Source organism: Peromyscus californicus, unplaced genomic scaffold, assembly GCF_007827085.1.
Source record: "Peromyscus californicus insignis strain IS unplaced genomic scaffold, ASM782708v3 Scaffold_12__1_contigs__length_115047231, whole genome shotgun sequence".
Taxonomy (NCBI): Eukaryota; Metazoa; Chordata; class Mammalia; order Rodentia; family Cricetidae; genus Peromyscus; species Peromyscus californicus.
Window position 1 is genome coordinate 55,780,769 of NW_026294413.1, and position 18,456 is coordinate 55,799,224.

General features: G+C 44.4%; 1 protein-coding gene across 1 annotated transcript in view; it reads left to right on the plus strand.

The window, feature by feature from the left end:
• Positions 1-18,456, plus strand: part of Dock5 (dedicator of cytokinesis 5) — a 194,345-nt gene that overhangs the window by 71,038 nt on the left and 104,851 nt on the right. Inside the window, exons 3-5 of the mRNA XM_052732867.1 lie at positions 3,188-3,228; positions 10,054-10,109; positions 12,052-12,148. Coding sequence (XP_052588827.1) covers positions 3,188-3,228; positions 10,054-10,109; positions 12,052-12,148 — 194 coding nt within the window. The remainder of the gene's footprint in view (positions 1-3,187; positions 3,229-10,053; positions 10,110-12,051; positions 12,149-18,456) is intronic.

An 18,456-nucleotide genomic window follows, 5' to 3' on the forward strand; every position in this document is an offset into this window, starting at 1 on the left:
CTCCTCTCCTACCCTCATGGTGCCCTCTCCCAGTCTCCTTCTCTGACCTTGAGCTCTTTCTGTCTTTGGACAGAATTCCTGCCTCATATCCTTCTCACTGGATGCGCTCCTGTGTGGAAGTTTCTTTCCTAGTCATTTTCCTGCCTGGCTTCTTTTAGTTTCTCAGACTGATCTGAGATGATCTTTGATCATCTTATGGCTTCAAACACCCTACATCCCCAGACACTCTCTGAGCTCGTCATTTTAGTTCTGTGTTCTCAGCTCATTTATGTAATAAATGTTGTGATAATCAATACTTGCTCTCCACAGCTTGGTATTTGTTGAGCTACCGCAGAGGGAGAAGAACCAGATAGGGACACCTGTTAGGTGGAAGCCAGAAAATGCAGTAGCTCACAGGACCAGCCAGCCCCTGGACAGGTGAATGAAGCGGGCAAATGGTAGAGTCTTGACTGATGACAATTATTTAGAGATAGATAAAGTGAGTAAATTCACCTGTAGCATTAGGAACTTTGATAGTTTCAAACGAGAGGAGATATTTTTATCATGGATTGGGGACAGTCCCCAAGAAACTGAAATGCCTTCTTACCCCAGAAGTGCAACCCATCTTGCCACGGTGGCTGGAACTTATTTTTGGAGATTCATTTCACTAAAGTGTAGCTAAGACTCACCCTCTGGCCTGTCTGCCCCCCCCCCCCCCATCCCGCTTCCTCCTGTTGTGATTACTTGATAATTTTGGAACATGCCTGCCATTTCTTACTCCCTGGTCTGTGCTTGGCTACAGACCACTTCCTGATACACCGCCCATGGCCTCTTTGCTTCATGCTGTGTTCCCGAAACCTAACAGCAAACTCTATTTAATTAAGACTGTTTAACACTAACTGTTGAGGATTAATGGGAAAACTGTGTTCTTGTTTGTATTGCAACCCAGGTTTATGATATAGGAATAGCAAACACCTGTGATCATAGCCTTGGGACTTATTAGCAGTCATTAGTAGCTGCATTCTTAGCGTGCTGGCACTAGGAATGTGATCAAGCTCCCTGATGTAGATTAGGTGCTTACCGTATTTGTTGCCAAGGAAAATGAGTGTTCACTTTGACAAGTCCAGAATAATAATTTTGTGCTTTTTTCCCTAGCAGTTATACATACACCATGATTCTAGAGAGAAGCTAGAAGGGTTATATGGAAATCTTTTTCCCCTCAAGATAACAGGTCTAGGAAACATAATTTTGTGATGAATGGCTGTGTAAAGCACCATTTTCATGCATGCAGATACATTCTTCCGGGGAAGCGGGTCCAAGTCTATATTGTGATTTCTTAGTTTTATATGGCTTGAAAAGTGAAAACTGCCTCAACTGTTCTTTCTCAGCAAAGCCTCCAGCTCTGACCTTTATCCATCCAGGGTGATGTGGATGCCAGCCATTCACACAAAACTGTTTTCGTATCTTAGCAGAACCAAAGACAGCCATTCACACAAGACTGTTTTCGTATCTTAGCAGAACCAAGAGTATGAAAGGGCATAGACTGCTGAGTCATGGGAGGAATGTTCAGTGTATTCAAGCCTAACCTGATTGCCTGCACATTTGCTTCCTAAATTGAGGCCGGTTTTTTGTCAAGAGATCTTTTTCTCAACCATGTAACCTTGATGCAGACTGTAATTCCATACCAGGGCCCTACTCCCATGCCCTTTGTGACACATAGCAAATTCTTTATATTTTTTAGTTTCACTGATAATTTAAAATTTGTGAAAGTGTTATTTAATCTGTAACCAAAGAGGTAATCTCAATTTTCTACTTGTAACACACAAAAACAGAGATTATGAAACTATTTTCTGGTTGATATCTTTTTTTTGTTTGTTTGTTTTTACTCTTCTCTGATACATTACATCCTGACCAAAGCTTCCCTTCCCTTCAGTTCCCCCCAACCCCCAGATCTACTGCTTCTCCATTTCCCTTCAGAAAAGAGCAGGCCTCCCAGGGACAGCAGCAGCCCAACACAGCCTAACAAGATGCAGTAAGACTGGGCACAAACCCTCCTATCAGGGCTGGGCAAGGCAACCCAGCAGGAGGAGGAAGGCCCCAGGAGGAGGCAGAAGAGTCAGAGACACCCCACTCGCACTGTTAGGAGTCCCCTAAAAACCTCAAGCTAAACAACCACAGCGTGTATGCAGAGGACCTAGTGCAGACCCATGCAGACGCCATCATGGCCACATCAGTCTCTGTGGACCCTTGTGAGCCCTGCTTAGTTGATTCTGTGAGCCGTGTTCTCTTGCTGTCCTCAGCCTCTCTGGCTCCTACAGTCCTCCCTCCCCTTCTTTCTCAGTCTTCCACGGGGTTCTTAGACTGCTCTAGAGGCCTACTAGCAGAGAGGTCTGTAGTTCTAACTATAGAGTGCATCTACTTACTGTCTCCTTACATGATCCTGTTCACAGTAGGATTTCCTGAGGCAAGATGACCAGTGAGTACATTGATGCCTTTGATGGGCGTGGCTATAAGAAAAACCCAGTGTTCAGTTGTTTTTAATATAAAATACTTGTTTACGGGCAACTTAAATGTGGAGTCTGTGATAAATGGGAAAATGTCTGTATATAAATCCCTTCATGGAATTTTATGAAAAAATTAAAACCTGGTATGGTATATGGTGTATTCTTGTCATCTCGGCGCTTGGGAGGCTCAGGCCAGGTCCTCCATGAGAGCAACAAGTGCTCTTAACTGCTGAGTCGTCTCTTCAGCCCCCTCTGTGCAAATTTTAAGTCTTGTGGTTAGTGAGAGAATGTGGCTGTAAAACCGATCTTTACTGGGCAATAAGTGGAATGGTTCACAATCTAAGGCAGTGGTTCTCAACCTTCCTAGTGCTGCGACCCTTTAATGCCATTCCTCATGTTGTGGTGACCTCCCCCACCATAAAATTATTTCCATTCCTCTTCATAAGTGTAATTTTGATTGTCGAATCATAATATAAATATCTGTTTCCCAGTGGTCTTTGGTGACCCCTGGGAAAGGGTCATTTGACCCCAAAGGGGTTGCGACCCACAGGTTGAGAACCGCCTGTCTAAAGCTTCATAGGTACTGATCTTTTGGTGTCCATCTCAGGATTGCTGATGGAACATGTGAGTGTATGTTACTGATGTCCTTTTGTTCTCCCAGAAAACATAATAACATGCTTTGTGTTCTCCCCTCCCCTCCCCAGGCTGGTACAGAGGATATGCTCTCCAGAACAAATCTAAAAAGGTATGACATGTTGTTCCGTTTCTTCGTTCCTTTGACTGCCCGCTAGTTCTCTGTTGCGTTGTGAGATCCCTTTATCTGCTCTCTCTAGAGCTAGTTTGCCTTCCTTTCTGTGACTCTTCCTTTGATCTGAAAACAAAGACATTGGCCCCTGTGCTCCAGAGGAATAGTGTAAGTTCCTTGGATGTGTTTCCTGGGAGCTGATTCAAGAGAAGGCCCCCGACTTCCTGCTGTCTACCCTTCTTGAAGCTGAATAAGGCAGCAGGACAGTGACAGCGCCCTAGGGACCTCTGTCAGGGAGGAAGGGACAGGGCCTACGTCTCCCTTGTGTCCTTTACGTCCAATTCTACACTACCCACACTGATGCTGCCTGTCCCCTGATTCTTCCCATCGAACCAGAGTAGTGACTTCAATCTGTGAGGCCCATGGAGTAACATGGAGTCATTTCAGTAGAGTATAACCAACATGCGTAACAGAGAGCAAAGCTGAACAACAGAGAGACTTAGGACACATGTACCTCGGGTATTAATGTTTACGTGGTTCATGCTTTTCATTGTAGTTTTTGTTGAGTACTAGAGTATAAGCGTGTTTCTTCTGACCCAGGCAGAGTTTGTGAAACCCTGGCCTGGATGGCTTCCTTTCCCATTGTCAGGGCAGCTCATCATCAAACTAAAGAAAGGCTAGAAGCCGCGTCACCATGCTCCTGGATTTGCTTTCGAGCCCATCAGCACTTTTCCTTTGATGGTGCTTGGCTGGGGCAGTGTGATGTGCCAGCACTCTCTTTTGCAAGAACGAAGTTGATAGGGCTTTCTTATTCCACAGTTTGCTCGTGTGACAATAGCAGAGGGTGAGGGAAACACTTGAATTTGTCGGGGCAGAAAGGGTAGAGAAATTCACAGTTTTCACTCTTGGGCCATATCACGGGCCAGACGTAGTCCCACGCAGATTGGCCCGTGAAACCGCCAAATCTCAGAAGAACACAGAGCCTTCACACGCCTGCCTGCTGGGTAGAGGTCACAGAAACCCAAAGGCGAGTGTGGCTGAAGTTGGTGACTCGTCAGTCTTGGTGTCTGCACACTTGTATACACACACACACTTCAGTCACTTTGCCGATTTCGTAGTCTAACAAAACAAAGGAACATTTGCTGTCCTTGCAGGTGCCAAGTCCCCTGGTGTGAGCCCACTTGTCCCTGCTGTGCCCTAGTGGCAAACCTTCTCTGCCCACAGTCAGAGTCCTGTGCCACGTGCCATTTCCAACTGAGTTATTTCCACTTCTCTTGCTGACTTCAGCATCCCCAGTGTGCCAATGGAGACCCGTGTAGCAGTCAGATGAGCTGGCGTGATGCGAGGATGATAGGACTAGATTGAAGGCCTCAGGGAAGCCGCTGCCTGGCACATTCACTCCTGCTGTGGGTGGGGTTAGCCCTGTTAGTAGTTATTTTTACTCACAGTTGTGGAAGTTGAGTTTTCAGAAAACAGTAAGAGTTAACACTTCTGGGTGGCAAGATGGCTCCGCAGGTGAGTACCTGCTGTACAGACCCAGGGACCTGAGTGCAAGCCTGGGATCTTTCAGTAGGAGGAGAGAACCAACTCCTGAAAGTTGTCCTCTGACCTCCACCAGAGTTTTATGGCCTACCCCCGAACTCCCACAAGTTAACAACTTTTTGCTCTGAGTGTGTGAGAGACGAAGACTGCCTGGGTCACTTAATTCTCAATCCTTTCCTTTTTAAATTTAACATGTAAAAAAATGAACAGAAAACTTCTCCGACAAATCATATGGAATACCTGGCGGTACACTCCGGTTGTCCCAGCTTCTTAGGAGACTAAGACAAGCCTTGCTGATGTCCTGTTTCCAAATTATTTGAATGGCAGGCACTTGCCTAGCACACAAGAGACCCTGGGTTTGATCTTACCACCACCACTGCAATATCAACAACAACAACAACAAAAACAACAATCAAACCCAGTAGGTACTGTTAAAACATGGTCCCAGACCTTTACCCTACACAACAATTTTTTCCAGCATAGAAGACCTTGCTTTCTAAGGCATTCTCTACTTTCCTGATATGTCTGCATCCATCCAGCTAGTGGTGCCCTCTGGTCTGACTAGTTAACATCCGAGGGATGTGCGTGTCTGTAATATTGCTGGGTTTTTGTTGTTCTTAATTAAAATGTTCTTTAAAATCTGTAAGCTTAGGCCAGGTGGTGGTGGCGCATGCCTTTAATCCCAGCATTCAGGAGGCAGAGGCAGGTGGATCCCAGTGAGTTCAAGGCCAGCCAGCCTGGTCTACAATGTGAGTTCCAGGACAGCCAGGACTGTTACACAGAGAAACCCTGTCTCAAAAAACCAAACCAACCAAACAAACAAACAAAAAAACACTGTAAGCTTGAAAACCTCACCTTTTGGAGAAAACTATTTCAGTAAGAGCTCCTCTGTCCCTTGATAAAGAAAAACATGAATAGAATTTGGCACAATTATTGTGCATTGATTTTTTTTTTTACACTAAATTATGTTTCTTTGTGGAGATCCAAGAAACAAAGATGGAATTAAAGGCGTCAGTCTTGAATTTTGCTGAGTGTGACACCCCTTCATTAAGAGATGCAGCCTGATAGAAATCCTCTCCTCTGCTGGTCCCTCCTTTTCCTGTCTTGGGGAAGAGCCATTTGAAAGGACAATTGTTTTCATGGAAATTATTGGTGTCGTTTATAAGCCAACTTACCCATTTGGCACGGTGATAAAAGGGAGCTAGTGGCTTTGCAAATTGAGGAAGACTAGAGCCTTGAAGGAACTGATCATTCATCTTGGCAGGGTTGCGGGTGTGTGGACAGGATAGCAGAGAGAAAATCGTTAGCTGGAATTTATTCAAGTGAGTAGGTTACATTGAGAAGAGGAAGGCAGAACCGAGAGACATCAGTTTACCAGAGACACTAAATGGCTACAAATGGCCAAGTGCCACCATGGCACAGTGATGCTGTAGATGACAGAGCAGTGGGCTCACCAAATGAGTGGGCTCTGGATAGCAGCACCTTGTGCCTGCACACCTGTGTAGATTATCTGCTATGGTCAACATCAGTGTCTCAAAGTCATCATCTGTTTATGTTTCTGAGGACCGGTATCATGACTGACTCCCAGGGATCAGCCCAGGCCAGTCACTATAAATTTAGAAGCTTTTTTTTTTTTTTTTTTACCTTCTTGATTTGAAAAATATTTTGCCAGAATTTTTCTTGGGATTAGCAGTGTTACATTTGTTTTTTTTTTTTTCTTTTGGTTCTTAGTATTAAACCTCCCACACCTTAAACATGTCCTGCTTTAGAGATGCATGCTAACCTCAACAATGTTACAGCTTATTTTAAACTTTACTGTATACTTAAACACTTTTAGTACATTCATCTCTTCGCGTTTATGCATGTGTGCACATGCACATACGTGCTCATGTGCCATAGCATGAATGTGGAGGTCAGAGAACAACTTGCAGGAGTCAGTTCTCTCTTTCCACCATGCAGGTCCTGGGATTCAAACTAGGATTGTCAGGGTTGGCAAGCAAGCACCTTTTCCCACTGAGCCATCTTGTTGGCCCATAACTTCTACTTTAAACTGATCACTCCTATCCAACCCCTTTTCTATTTTTTGAGACATGTTCTCTCACTGGCCTGGAATTCACTACTTCAGCTAGGCTGGCCAGCAAGCCCCAGTGTTCTGCCTATCCCTGACTCCCTAGCTCTGAGACGACAGGCTTGACCATCAAGCCCAGCTTTATGTGAGCTCTGGGGATTGAGCACAGGTCCTCATGCCTGCATGGCAAGTACTTTACCAAGTGACCCACCTCTCCAAACCCAATTTCTTTTTAAGGTCGTGCTTATACCTTCTCCAGTTATTATACATTGTATATGCATTGAGGACCACTGTACCTCATGAATAGAGAGGCAAGCATTATGTGTCAATGAAGTTTTTTTTCCTTAGATTAAAAATATGACTGCATCCAAATAATTTCAATAGGAAGAAGACATTCAAATGCTGTCAATTAAATATATTAAAGCTCAGAATAAAAACAGAGAAGTATTATACATCAGAGTTCTCTAATTGGACACGTTCTGAAATGGGCGAGTATTTGATCAGGGATAGATACAGGGTACTTGTTTAAAAAAAGAAAAAAGAAAAAGAAAAAAGCAGATATAGAAAAGGGTAGATTATTGAATCTACTCTGAAAAGAAAAAAAGGGAAGATACAGAAATGATAAGATAAAAGGTAGATTTTTGAATCTACTCAGAAAAGAAAGAAGAGAGAATATGGATATGATAAGATAAAAAGGTAGATTTTTGAATCTATTTTTAAAAAGGAATTACTTGTTTTAAATAGTATAAGTAATGAAAATTTTTGTCTCGATTTGTCAAATGTTAATGGACTGGACATTGTTAATGTATATAATGGAGTTTTTTGTCTGAATCTGTCAAATGTTAATGGATTAGACATTGTTTTGGTTTTTTGGTTTTGGTTTTTTGTTTTTGGTTTTTCGAGACAGGGTTTCTCTGTGTAGCTTTGCACCTTTCCTGGAACTCACTTCAGAGCCCAGGCTGGCCTCTGCCTCCCGAGTGCTGGGATTAAAGGCGTGAGCCACCACTGCCCGGCCTGAACTAGATATTGTTAATGTAATTCTTGACTGTATATATTGTATATACTTATTGTATATACTTTTTCTTATATTAGTTATAACTTTTTAAATTTTAAACAAAAAGGAGAAATGTGGTTGATATATTGTACACCCCAATAAACTTATCTGGGGGTCGGGAGAACAGAACAGCCACTATATTAAACCTAGAGGTCAGGCAGTTTAATCCTATCATTCCAGAGGCAGAGATCCATCTGGATCTCTGTGAATTCAGGGCCACACTGGAAACAGCCAGGCATGGTGACTCACACCTGTAATCCCAGCACTTGAGATCTCATGTCTTGCTTGGGAAAGACACATGCCTTTAATCCCAGGAAGTGATGGCAGGAAGCAGAAAGGTATATAAGGCGTGAGGACAAGGAACTAGAGGTTTTTAAGCTTTTAGGCTTTTAGCAGCAGTTCAGCTGAGATCCATTCAGGTGAGGACTCAGAGGCTTCCAGTCTGAGGAAACGGGACCAGATGAGGGGTTGTCGAGGTGAAGTTAGCTGTGGCTTGTTCTGCTTCTCTGATCTTTCAGAATTCACCTCAATACCTGGCTCCTGAGTTGTTGGTTTTTTTTAATTAATAAGACTGTTTAAGGTTTGTGTTACAATGGATTGTAACACAAATGTAATGTAATAAAAGAACAATGAAAACAAATACAGATAAATCCATGAAAACCCCTTATGATCGTGTGTGAAGGTGATTGTTAGTCACTGTTGCATCATGGTTGTTCCTCTTTTAGATACCAACAGTGACCTGGTGTCTCCAGTGTGACATTGAATTTGTGTTTGTTTTTATTGCTGCTTAATCGGTCTCTCCTAATCACTCTGTATCCTGTACACTTGAAGAAACTCAAGGTCACCTTCTTTCTGTCTCTCTCTCTCTCTCTCTCTCTCTCTCTCTCTCTCTCTCTCTCTGTCTCTCTCTGTCTCTCTCTCTCTCTGTGTGTGTGTGTGTGTGTGTGTGTGTGTGTGTGTGTGTGTGTGTGTGGTGGTCTCATCAGTAGAGGGACTGGCACTGTACGTTCTCACTAGTACATCATCCTGTCTGGTTGAAGAGATGGGGCCCTTTGCTTCTGCCTAAAGCAGTTGCAGGACCCCTCTGCCATCACCCATGCTGAGATCAGCTTAGTCCCCAGTGTTCTGACCATTTCTTGTTGTATTGGCGAAGGATGAAGAAAGAGAGAACATTGCGTAGACAAATTTAGCACATGAAATTGGCCACAGGAGCAACCACTGTCAAAGTTCCTGGTTTCTTGTCCTGTTAAGGATTATGAATGCATGCACATTTTCAACTATGGTCCTATAGACTGTGGGCTATCTCCACCACCACGTGTGTGGTCAGCAATCTCTGACATTTAATGTCCACAGAGATCATGCCAGCCATCCCATGAGCAAGGCTAGGAGTAATTGACTCAAGATGCCCGCTAGTTCGTCTCCTCTGCCATGTGAACTATTCGAAAGCAAGGCTCAGTGACTTATTCTCCATGTGGCATCTTGAGGGTATTGCACAAGGAGACACAAGCTTCAGTATTCAAGAGAACTGTGGATGGTTCTGTCCTACTGAGAAATCTTTCCTGCAACTCTCTAGTTCCCACCCAGTGGTTTTGTGCCCTTCCCTTGGGACTTTTTTTTTTTTTTTTATTGTCACTAGTGAGCGATGTCCTAATACTGATGTAGAAATGCCGCTTGGGGTTACAAAAGGGAGAACAGTTGGAGACAATGAAGGGTGAAAATGATCAGGTAACTAATGATTTGCAGTTGGTCTTCAATGAAAGTGCTGACAAGAATTATTGTAGGAAGCTACTAAAATGTTAGCGACTCCATCTCACTCATGAGGGGCCCTTTAATGGATACATCATGGCATGTTGGCTCTGTAAAGATTCTAGGTTCTCAGTATTACATTCCTTGCCATTGTTGGATTTCTGAGCTGATGGGGCATTTTGCCTCTTTATTTTCAAAACATCTTATGCATCATGAACACAAATCTTAATTTCTACTATTTCAGTATTTCCATCCTTCCTTTGTTGAAATATAGTTGGTCATCATAAGTGATGCCCGGCAGACCCAGCTGGGAATTTCCTTTTGTCGAGGTGGGCATAGCCCTCCTTGAAATATTTGTGCTCTTGACTTTGAGATTGTTTTTAATGGCTGTATAACAAGAGTTTTCTTTCTGTAGGGTATTTTCCCTGAAACGTACATCCACTTGAAAGAGGCAACTGTAGAAGATGGAGGGTAAGTTCCAATCCAGGAAGACCACTATAAAGTGATGAAGATGTGAGATGACCGTGAAAGAACATCCTACACCCATTGATGTCCTTCTCCTGTCATTGGTTTCTCTTGCCTCATATAGTTCCTCTTTCTGTCTTCTCTTTCTGTACTTGTTCCTCCTGGACGCCCTTCCCCAGAATAGTAAAGACAGCAGTGGTGAACTCTGAGGGCCTTCCACTTCCCCTCCGAGTTCCTAACTGCTCACTGTGTATGTGAATGAGTCCATGTGAACCTCCGGGGAAGGGGGACGTCAGTCTGCCCTCCTCAACTCTCAACCTTGAACATATCACTTAGTTGCAAGTACCCCTCAGAGTTTTCACAGCTTCCTGGAGGAAAGCGCTGGTGGTGGGCTTGGGGTGAGATACCAGGGAAGCAGTGTATGGGGATGTGCTGTGTTGTTCAAATCCATTCAGTTTCGAGTACTCATTTCTTGACCATGTCATTTGTCCTGCAGAGTACTGACTCTGTGGCAGCTAAGGAAAACAGGACACTCGAAGTAGGAAGAGAGAATTAAGAAAGGAAAACCTTGACTCCATGGCTGGTGCCAGGGAGGCTGTCACAGAATCCTGGAACCTCTAAGCTAGATGAACATCTTTGAGAAGACATAAGCTTAGCACCCCCATTTTAAGACAAGAGGTAGAGGCATGCTTAAGTTCTCGCAGATCGTCTATAGCAGAACCAGCACTAGTAACTATTCTCGCCCACCTCCTCAAGGAATCCTCTTCCCAGTGGGCCATTCCTGGGCAGCCTCCAGATGTCACTTGTGAAGGCAAAGTAGGAGCCCTGTTCTAACTGGATCTGCCAGGTGAAAGATGGAATGCTCAGTTAACTGTTACTCAGTCAGCAGATAGATACAGATGCTCCTGGACTTGGGGTTATGTCCTTATAAACCTACCAGAGTTAACAATGTCACAAGTAGGCACCACAGGAAAGTCCATCATTTTATACAATTAATATATGCTAATAAAAAAGAACAACAAGAAATGCATCTATTTCACCTAACATAACCTCGCCCAGCCACCTCCAGTGTACTCAGAACACTTATGTTAGCTGACAGTTGGGCAAAATCATCTAACCCAAAGCCTGTTTTAGGATAGGGTAGCATAGTCTTCATGTAATATGTTCAATACCGCAGAAGTGAAAAGCCAGCACCTGGGAGTGTAAACTTCCCAGCCATCTTAGAGTTGCAAAATCAGACTCTCCTAAGTCGGGGACCACCTGTAACTTTCCAAAGCTAGCATGTCACATTTGCCCTAATGTATTGCCTTACTTGACCTGAAATTCACACTTCGCTCCATCCTGTGTTTGCATGTTCGCATGGTGGTCCTCTTGCTCTGTGTGTTTGTATGTCTTTGCTATCTTTCTCCTGTTGATAATTGTAGGAACTCCAGGGATAATTTATGTGAGTAAATGCAGTTAAGCCTACTGAGAGTGAGGATGTTGGCTTGTTTCCATTTTCTATGCTGGGAAGCAACAGATGAGAAGAAGACCCAGTCCTTTCTAGAAGAGGGCATGGATCAATCCGTGCAAACAGATCTTTGAGTGAGATCACATGCCATGTAGCTCTCTACAAAATGGAGCAGCTGCCCAATTGAACCAGCTGTTACAGAGCTTGGTCATTGTCACTTTCAGAGAGATTTAACATGGGGAAGTAAAGTCTAGGCTTAGCCTTTGCCATGCAAAAACTCAGTTTAGTTTATAGATTGTGCTGTTCTCAGTTCCTTGCATTTTGGCTCATGTTTACCTGTGTTCAAGTTCTCCAAACTTTACAGCCCTTCAGAGGCAGATCGATTTATTTCAAACCACAGCAGCCACATTCCTGCCTTTGATTGTCAAGAGTATGTTGGTTGGGAGAGGCAGCTCCTATCATGTGCAGTAAAGTGTACATCTCTTTGATTTCCTATAGGCAGCATGAAACTGTGATTCCTGGGGAGTTGCCGCTGGTTCAGGAACTCACGAATACTCTACGAGAATGGGCCGTCATCTGGCGCAAGCTCTATGTGGTAAGCTTCTCCTGGGGCTCCCCTAGTGGTGGTCTTGGGTGCCGTTTCTGGACCCTCAGTCTGACTGTTCAGACTGCAGAGCCATCTTCTGCATTGAGCGGGATGAGCCTTCCCTAGAGCCCACGATGCTGGAAGCCAGCTGATTCTCATTTCCCCAGAGTTGGGCCACTGATAAAGAGATTATAGAGGGAAGTGGGTGTGATCATAATTCACTCTTGCTGATTGTGAAAGTAATAATGAGTTATAAATGCAAATGTTCACCAAGGCCTTCTTGGGTGCCTTAAACCATGAACCCTCACCAACCACATGGCTATAAAAAAGATGCAGTTACATCTGTTACTATTCTAGCCGAAACCCAAAGCACTTGCTGTTAGCATCTCTATCTGTGCCAACAAATAGACATTTATAAACACCATAGTGCTCAGCCTTCTGAAGAGGGCATTTATAACCATGACCATTGGACCTTGTAGACTCCGAACCATGTATAGTGGGTAAGCTGAGGTCAGGCTCACTTAAGTATTCTCTCTCCCTACTGTTTTGACCTCAGAATGTTAATACAAAATGCTAGTTCAGTGGGAAATCGCATAGGCACAGGAGTATTCTCTGTGTGACAACCATTATTATGAGTTGTATGTGTGCTTACAACTGGGACTTTGTGGTTTAAACATAATCTGTCCCTTCTGAAGTTCATGTTAGAGTTGAATTCATTGGGAGGCATTAAGAGGATGAAGGCTGGGACCAAGAAATGGCTCACCAAGTAAAGGCACTTGCATCCCAACTTGACAACCTTAGTTGAATCCTCTGGACCCACATGATGGAAGGAAAGAGCCAACTTCTGTCCGTCGCCCTCTGACTTCCTCGCGCACATTGTGGCATGCATGCCCTGCCCCACGTGAAAAAATAAACAGAATTAGGAAAGAAAATCTTACAAGGGTGGAAACTTAATCCCGTTGTAGTGCTTAGCGGAGAAGACTTGGGAGCTGGGTGGTGAGGAGACTATAAGAACATTAACATGGAGGCTCATGATGGAACTCGTGTGGCTTCATATGAAGAGGGAGAGAGCCCAGAAGACACATGTGCAAACTGTGTGTCTCACCATGTGCTAGTCTCTGCCAAGAAAGCCATTGCCACATTAGCCCCTTAGCTTTGCTCTAAACTAAGCCAGGGGGCATCTTCTCTTTAAACAAAGCTACCCTGCAATGCCAGGACTAGGGCCTGGGACTCGCAGCATTCAACATCATCAGAATAGAAACGGCTATTTTTTGCAAGTGCACAAGACACTCAAAGTCCATTGCCAGCATGGCGGACTCTTCTCCAGTCTAAAAAAGCTTCCCTTCAACCTGGAACCCACGGACTAATGTTGCTTCTCGGGAGACCTTACTGGTGAGCACCAGTGAGTCTCGCCTATTTAGGGGACTTCCAGGCTTCTGTGGGTGACAAGGAAGTCATATGGTGAGTAATATATTCTCTGACTAGACATGTGAAGAAGTTCATGAGTCTAGATAGCTGGACCCCGGAATCATTCTCTTTTCTTTATGTGGCCAGTCTGACTAAGTTACAACGATACCCCCATTCTTGTCCTTGCATACTAAAGCAGTAACCAGACCTCATTCCAACGCCAGTCCTAAGAGTTCACACAGGATTTCATTCCATTCAGGGCTGTGTATTCCAGGATAAATCATAACCTTAGAAATCACCAACCCTTTGTGGGTAAAGCACGTGGCACTTCTCTGCCTACCCAACCTCAAAGCCTCATTTGTGTCCTTTCTTTTTCATAATGTGTCTTCTAAACAAACTGATCCTTAATGTTCCCTTCTGGACCATCGAACACTTACTGCTGAATGCATGGTCTGGCCCTTGGGACGTTATACCCATATTGAAGGTGGTCTTTTGATCTCTTCAGACTTAGTTGATGAGAGCACTAACTCTGAGCCCCTAAATCACGCACTCTGGGAAGGGAAGGATACGGCTGTCATTCCTGTGGCCTCCATTGATCAACTTGTACTTACATTGAAAGCACTCCCATTCTGGTTAATTGATTGCTTTGTGGTGGATATAGAGAGTTGATGGGTGAGAAATTGCATGGACATGGGCTTATTCCTTAATGTTCTTTGTGGAAATTGTTGAGTGGAGAAATGTATGAGGTAAGTGCAGGCTGAGTATGCTGCACTGGCTACGTTCTGATGTTGTAATGAAATACCTGAGGGAGAGCAGCTTACAAAGAAAGGAGACAGCTTTATACCATAGTCCTTGAGGCTCAAGGGCCTGATGATAGGAGTTGGTTCAACTCTGGCAGGTACCTTATGGTGTATGGTGTCACAGTAGCAGTAGCTTATGTGAAGGAACACTCAGATGGCATGAAGGGAAAGCAGAGCATGGAGAGGCACCTCATGTATGAGAACCCTCTCCACATACCTAATGAGGTTGGTGCTTCCAGTACCCTCTCGCTAATCTCCACTCCTCAGGATCCTACTACCTCTTAACATTGCCATGCCAACCATCCAGCACCTGACTCGAGCTGCGTCATAGGCAAACCATGGGCATTCCTGATCTAAAATTCAAGCATCCAAAATGCTCAAAAACTCAAAGCATTCTGAGCACATGCATGATAACACATGTGGAAAAGTCTGTCCTACCCCTGGCCTCTCGTGTGAAGCTTCCTGTCTGTACAAAAATTACCTTGAGACTGTGTTAAATTCTGTTGAGACCGTTGTTGCTGAAGGCAGAGATGAATCATAGACAAATTTCATATTTAGACTTACGTACCATCCCTAGGAGAGCTCATTAGGTCTATGTAAATATTTCTTTAAAAGTTGAAAAACAAAAACCAAAAAACAAAAACCTTCTCACATCCCAGGCATTTCAAATCATTTCAAATAAGGGGTCCTCACCCTGTGCTTTGGAAGGAGTTTTTGTTCCTGTTGTTTGTGTCATGTGTAAGTACAGAGAAGGTGACTAAAAAGACCTTTTCTGTCTCTCTAAGAGATGACTTTATGGCTCGTTTTCTTCACTGTGTCCTCTTGTAACCACACATGATCAAGACATGTTTTCCAGGGAAAAGAACTAAGAAATAGGGTGGGAAGTGTAGCTCAGTGGTAGAGTGCTTGCCTGGTGTGCATGAGGCCCTGGGTTCCATAGCCAGACAGACAGACAGATACAAGCAGAGAGAGAGGGGTGTGGGGGGGGGGGGAGAAGAGGAGTGGGGAGAGGGAGGGAGAGAGGGGGAGAAACAAGAATGAGGAAATAGGACCGTGTACCTGTCCTGTCAATGCCCCACCCCCAACCCCAGCAGTTCCAGGGTGATGGGCTGATAAGCACTTTTGAACATTTCCTTTGTGAGCCCCCATCTACCCATTTAGTAGCAGAATTGAGTTTTAAGTGCAAAGCCTAGTGAATTAATTGATTTTTTTTTTAAGTTCTCTCTCAGAGGACAGCACTTTTTTTTTTCATCTTAGAAATCTGACAAGATAACTTGTAAACACCTTATAGCTGCTACTGATTGCTGTAAAAAGGCCTTGATGATGGGCAGTATTTAGTCATTGTCTGTTCCATGGTCTGATTCTGTTCTAGATACCTGCTTATCCACTGAGGAGCAATCCACAGCAATGAGTTTGTTATTAGTCACCTGGCTCCCCAAGCTCCTTTCCCAAGGCATTGACAGTTCATCTCAGGCAGAATTTCTGATTTTCTTTCTCATGTTAAAGTAGTAAACCTCACATCTCCTGTTTCACTGGGAAGTATTAAAAGGGAAAAACCCTCTAATCTCTAGTTTCCAAGTCTCTCCTCCCCAGATGTGTTTTAGCATTTTGTTTTGGGATTCTGCACATGTGTTTCTTTATTCTACATAAACATAAATGTGGGCTCTGCCAGCATACATTAATACACTACTACGTTCATACTCCCATCTATTTCCTCCCATAGCTTAGTATTTTAGTTTGTAGTTCTGGGGATTGAACCCAGGGCTCTGTACATGTTAGGCAAGGACACTACCACCAAGCTACATCTGCAGGAATTCCTTCTCTCAACTTTGAATCAGGCATTCTGAGTGATGTTGTTAACTACCTCCAGGATGCCCCAGGAACTCTGTATCTCTCTATGCTTCCTGGGTATTCTGAGTGACGTTGTTAACCACCTCTAGGATTCCCAGAAACTCTGTGTCTCTCTGTGCTTCCTGGGTATTCTGAGTGAATGCCCCAGGAACTCTGTGTCTCTCTATGCTTCCTGGTTCTGCTCATTTCTGTCTGGTGTCATTGGACATTTACGTTGTTGATCCAGTGTTTTCTAGGAGGGAGAAATGCAGCCCACTAACCGTAAGCCCAGCCATGAGGTCACTGGATTATTCCAGAAATGTTTGTCCCTTGGTTCTAGAAATTATAAAGTGTGAAACCGTCAGAAATACCTCACAATGGGGAGGGAGACATCCATATTGAGGAGATGGGACCCCTCATCCAGAGTGGAGAGAAGGTAGAGGCTGCTTGTCCCCAAGAGCCTCCCCCACAGTCCCTCTCTCCTCCTGAGAATATGTTACTGATCTTATTTCAACTGTCTTTCCTGGTAGATGTTGACCTTATGCTATGTGGGGAAAACAAGCTGTAGGAGCCCAACGCCCCTGTTAACTGAGAAACAGGTTTTCCCCTGCATGCCATGTCCAAATTAGGTCTGTGATCTTAAGCAAATCATTCAGAATCCCCAAACTTCTGCAGGATTTTGACACCTTGTAAAAGTGATACAGAGTGATACAGAATTTTGTTCCCTTTCTGAGTACGTATTTTCATATCCTATCTTCATGAAGCCGTGGAAGCATGAAAAAGGACTGTGGCAATATCATTGTGTGTACAGATAGTAGGTCAAGGACTCCACCAGAGCAAACCTGTGATAGTTAATACTGTCCCAGCTGGAAGTAGTAACCACAGTCGATGGCCCTCCCACTGGACAGCCTTGACTCAGAGCTTCCCTCTCACCAGCTGTGACTGCCAGGAACACGGGAGCTGCTTTCTGTGTGCCACATTTATCCAAGGCCACTGCCTTTCTCTCCTGTAATCATCTTGGGCAACGTGGCCTTGAGCAGTTGGGAGCATGCTAGATTTCGTCTACTGTAGATAGCAAGTCTTCTTAGTCGAGGTTCAGGTCTAGGAGGCACAGATATTTCCAGAATGCAGAGTGCATATTCACAGCAGTTCTTGGTAAGCATTACCCTCAGAACTGCCCCTTGGTTGGCTCAGGCACTGGGCGTTTCCAGAGCTTGATCAGGAAAGGAGGAAACATCTTGATCAGTGAGGTCACCCGGTGATGGGCCAAGGTGGTAGACACTGGGGCTGGACAGATCAAGCAGTTCTTAGAGGGCTCCCTCCCTATCTGGGTATGGGTTTTTTTGTTTTGATTTGGTTTTTTGAGACAGGGTTTCTCGGTGTAACAGTCCTGGCTGTCCTGGAACTCACTTTGTAGACCAGGCTGGTCTCAAACTCACAGAGATCTGCCTGCCTCTGCCTCCCGAGTGCTGGGATTAAAGGCATGTGCCACCAACTGCATGGCAAGGGTATGTATTTTTATATTCAGAAAAATTCACAAAGCTAATAATAGTCACAGAAAACAACCTTTTAACAGAAAGAACATAGATTCGGGAGGCCAGCAGCCAATCTGGCAGCCTAAGCAAAGTCCTTGACCTTTGGGTTCTTATCTCCTCTCGTGTAATTGAAATTAGATATTATGTATGCCTTGACCATTCACTGTGAGAATTCAGGGAGTTGGTCCATGGGACACCCACGGCAGCATCTGGCATGCTGCATCTCCAAAGTGACATTGACTTTAGAAGGACATCTCCATCACACCAAAGAACACTAGAATCTGTCTGTCCACCCAGCTGTGGCTATCATTTCATCTTCCAGCTTGGGGCTGAAGGGGCAGAGATGAACCATGGCTGGCTCCCTTTCCGCTGTGGCATTACTTCATTCCTCCAGGCAGGTGCATTGACACTTCTGATCTATTTTCCTCTGCTGCCCCGGGAGGTTTGTGTTCCCCAGCTGTGACATACAACCAGGGACCTCTGGTTTTTGCTTTCCAGTGGCACCTCTTCCCACATCCATACACGCCCCCCTGCCATGTGGATAGACATGCTGCACGGACTTAGACATGGCTGCAGCTATGTGAGACCGAACTTACCAGTTAGCTATACCTGGTTAGTTTTGTATCCAAGTCTCAAACTCCTGATCCTCCTGCCTCAGCCTCATGAGTGCTGGGATTATAGGTATGTACCACCATACCAGACTGGATATACCTTTTCTTTAAAGGATTATTTGTTGTTATGTTTT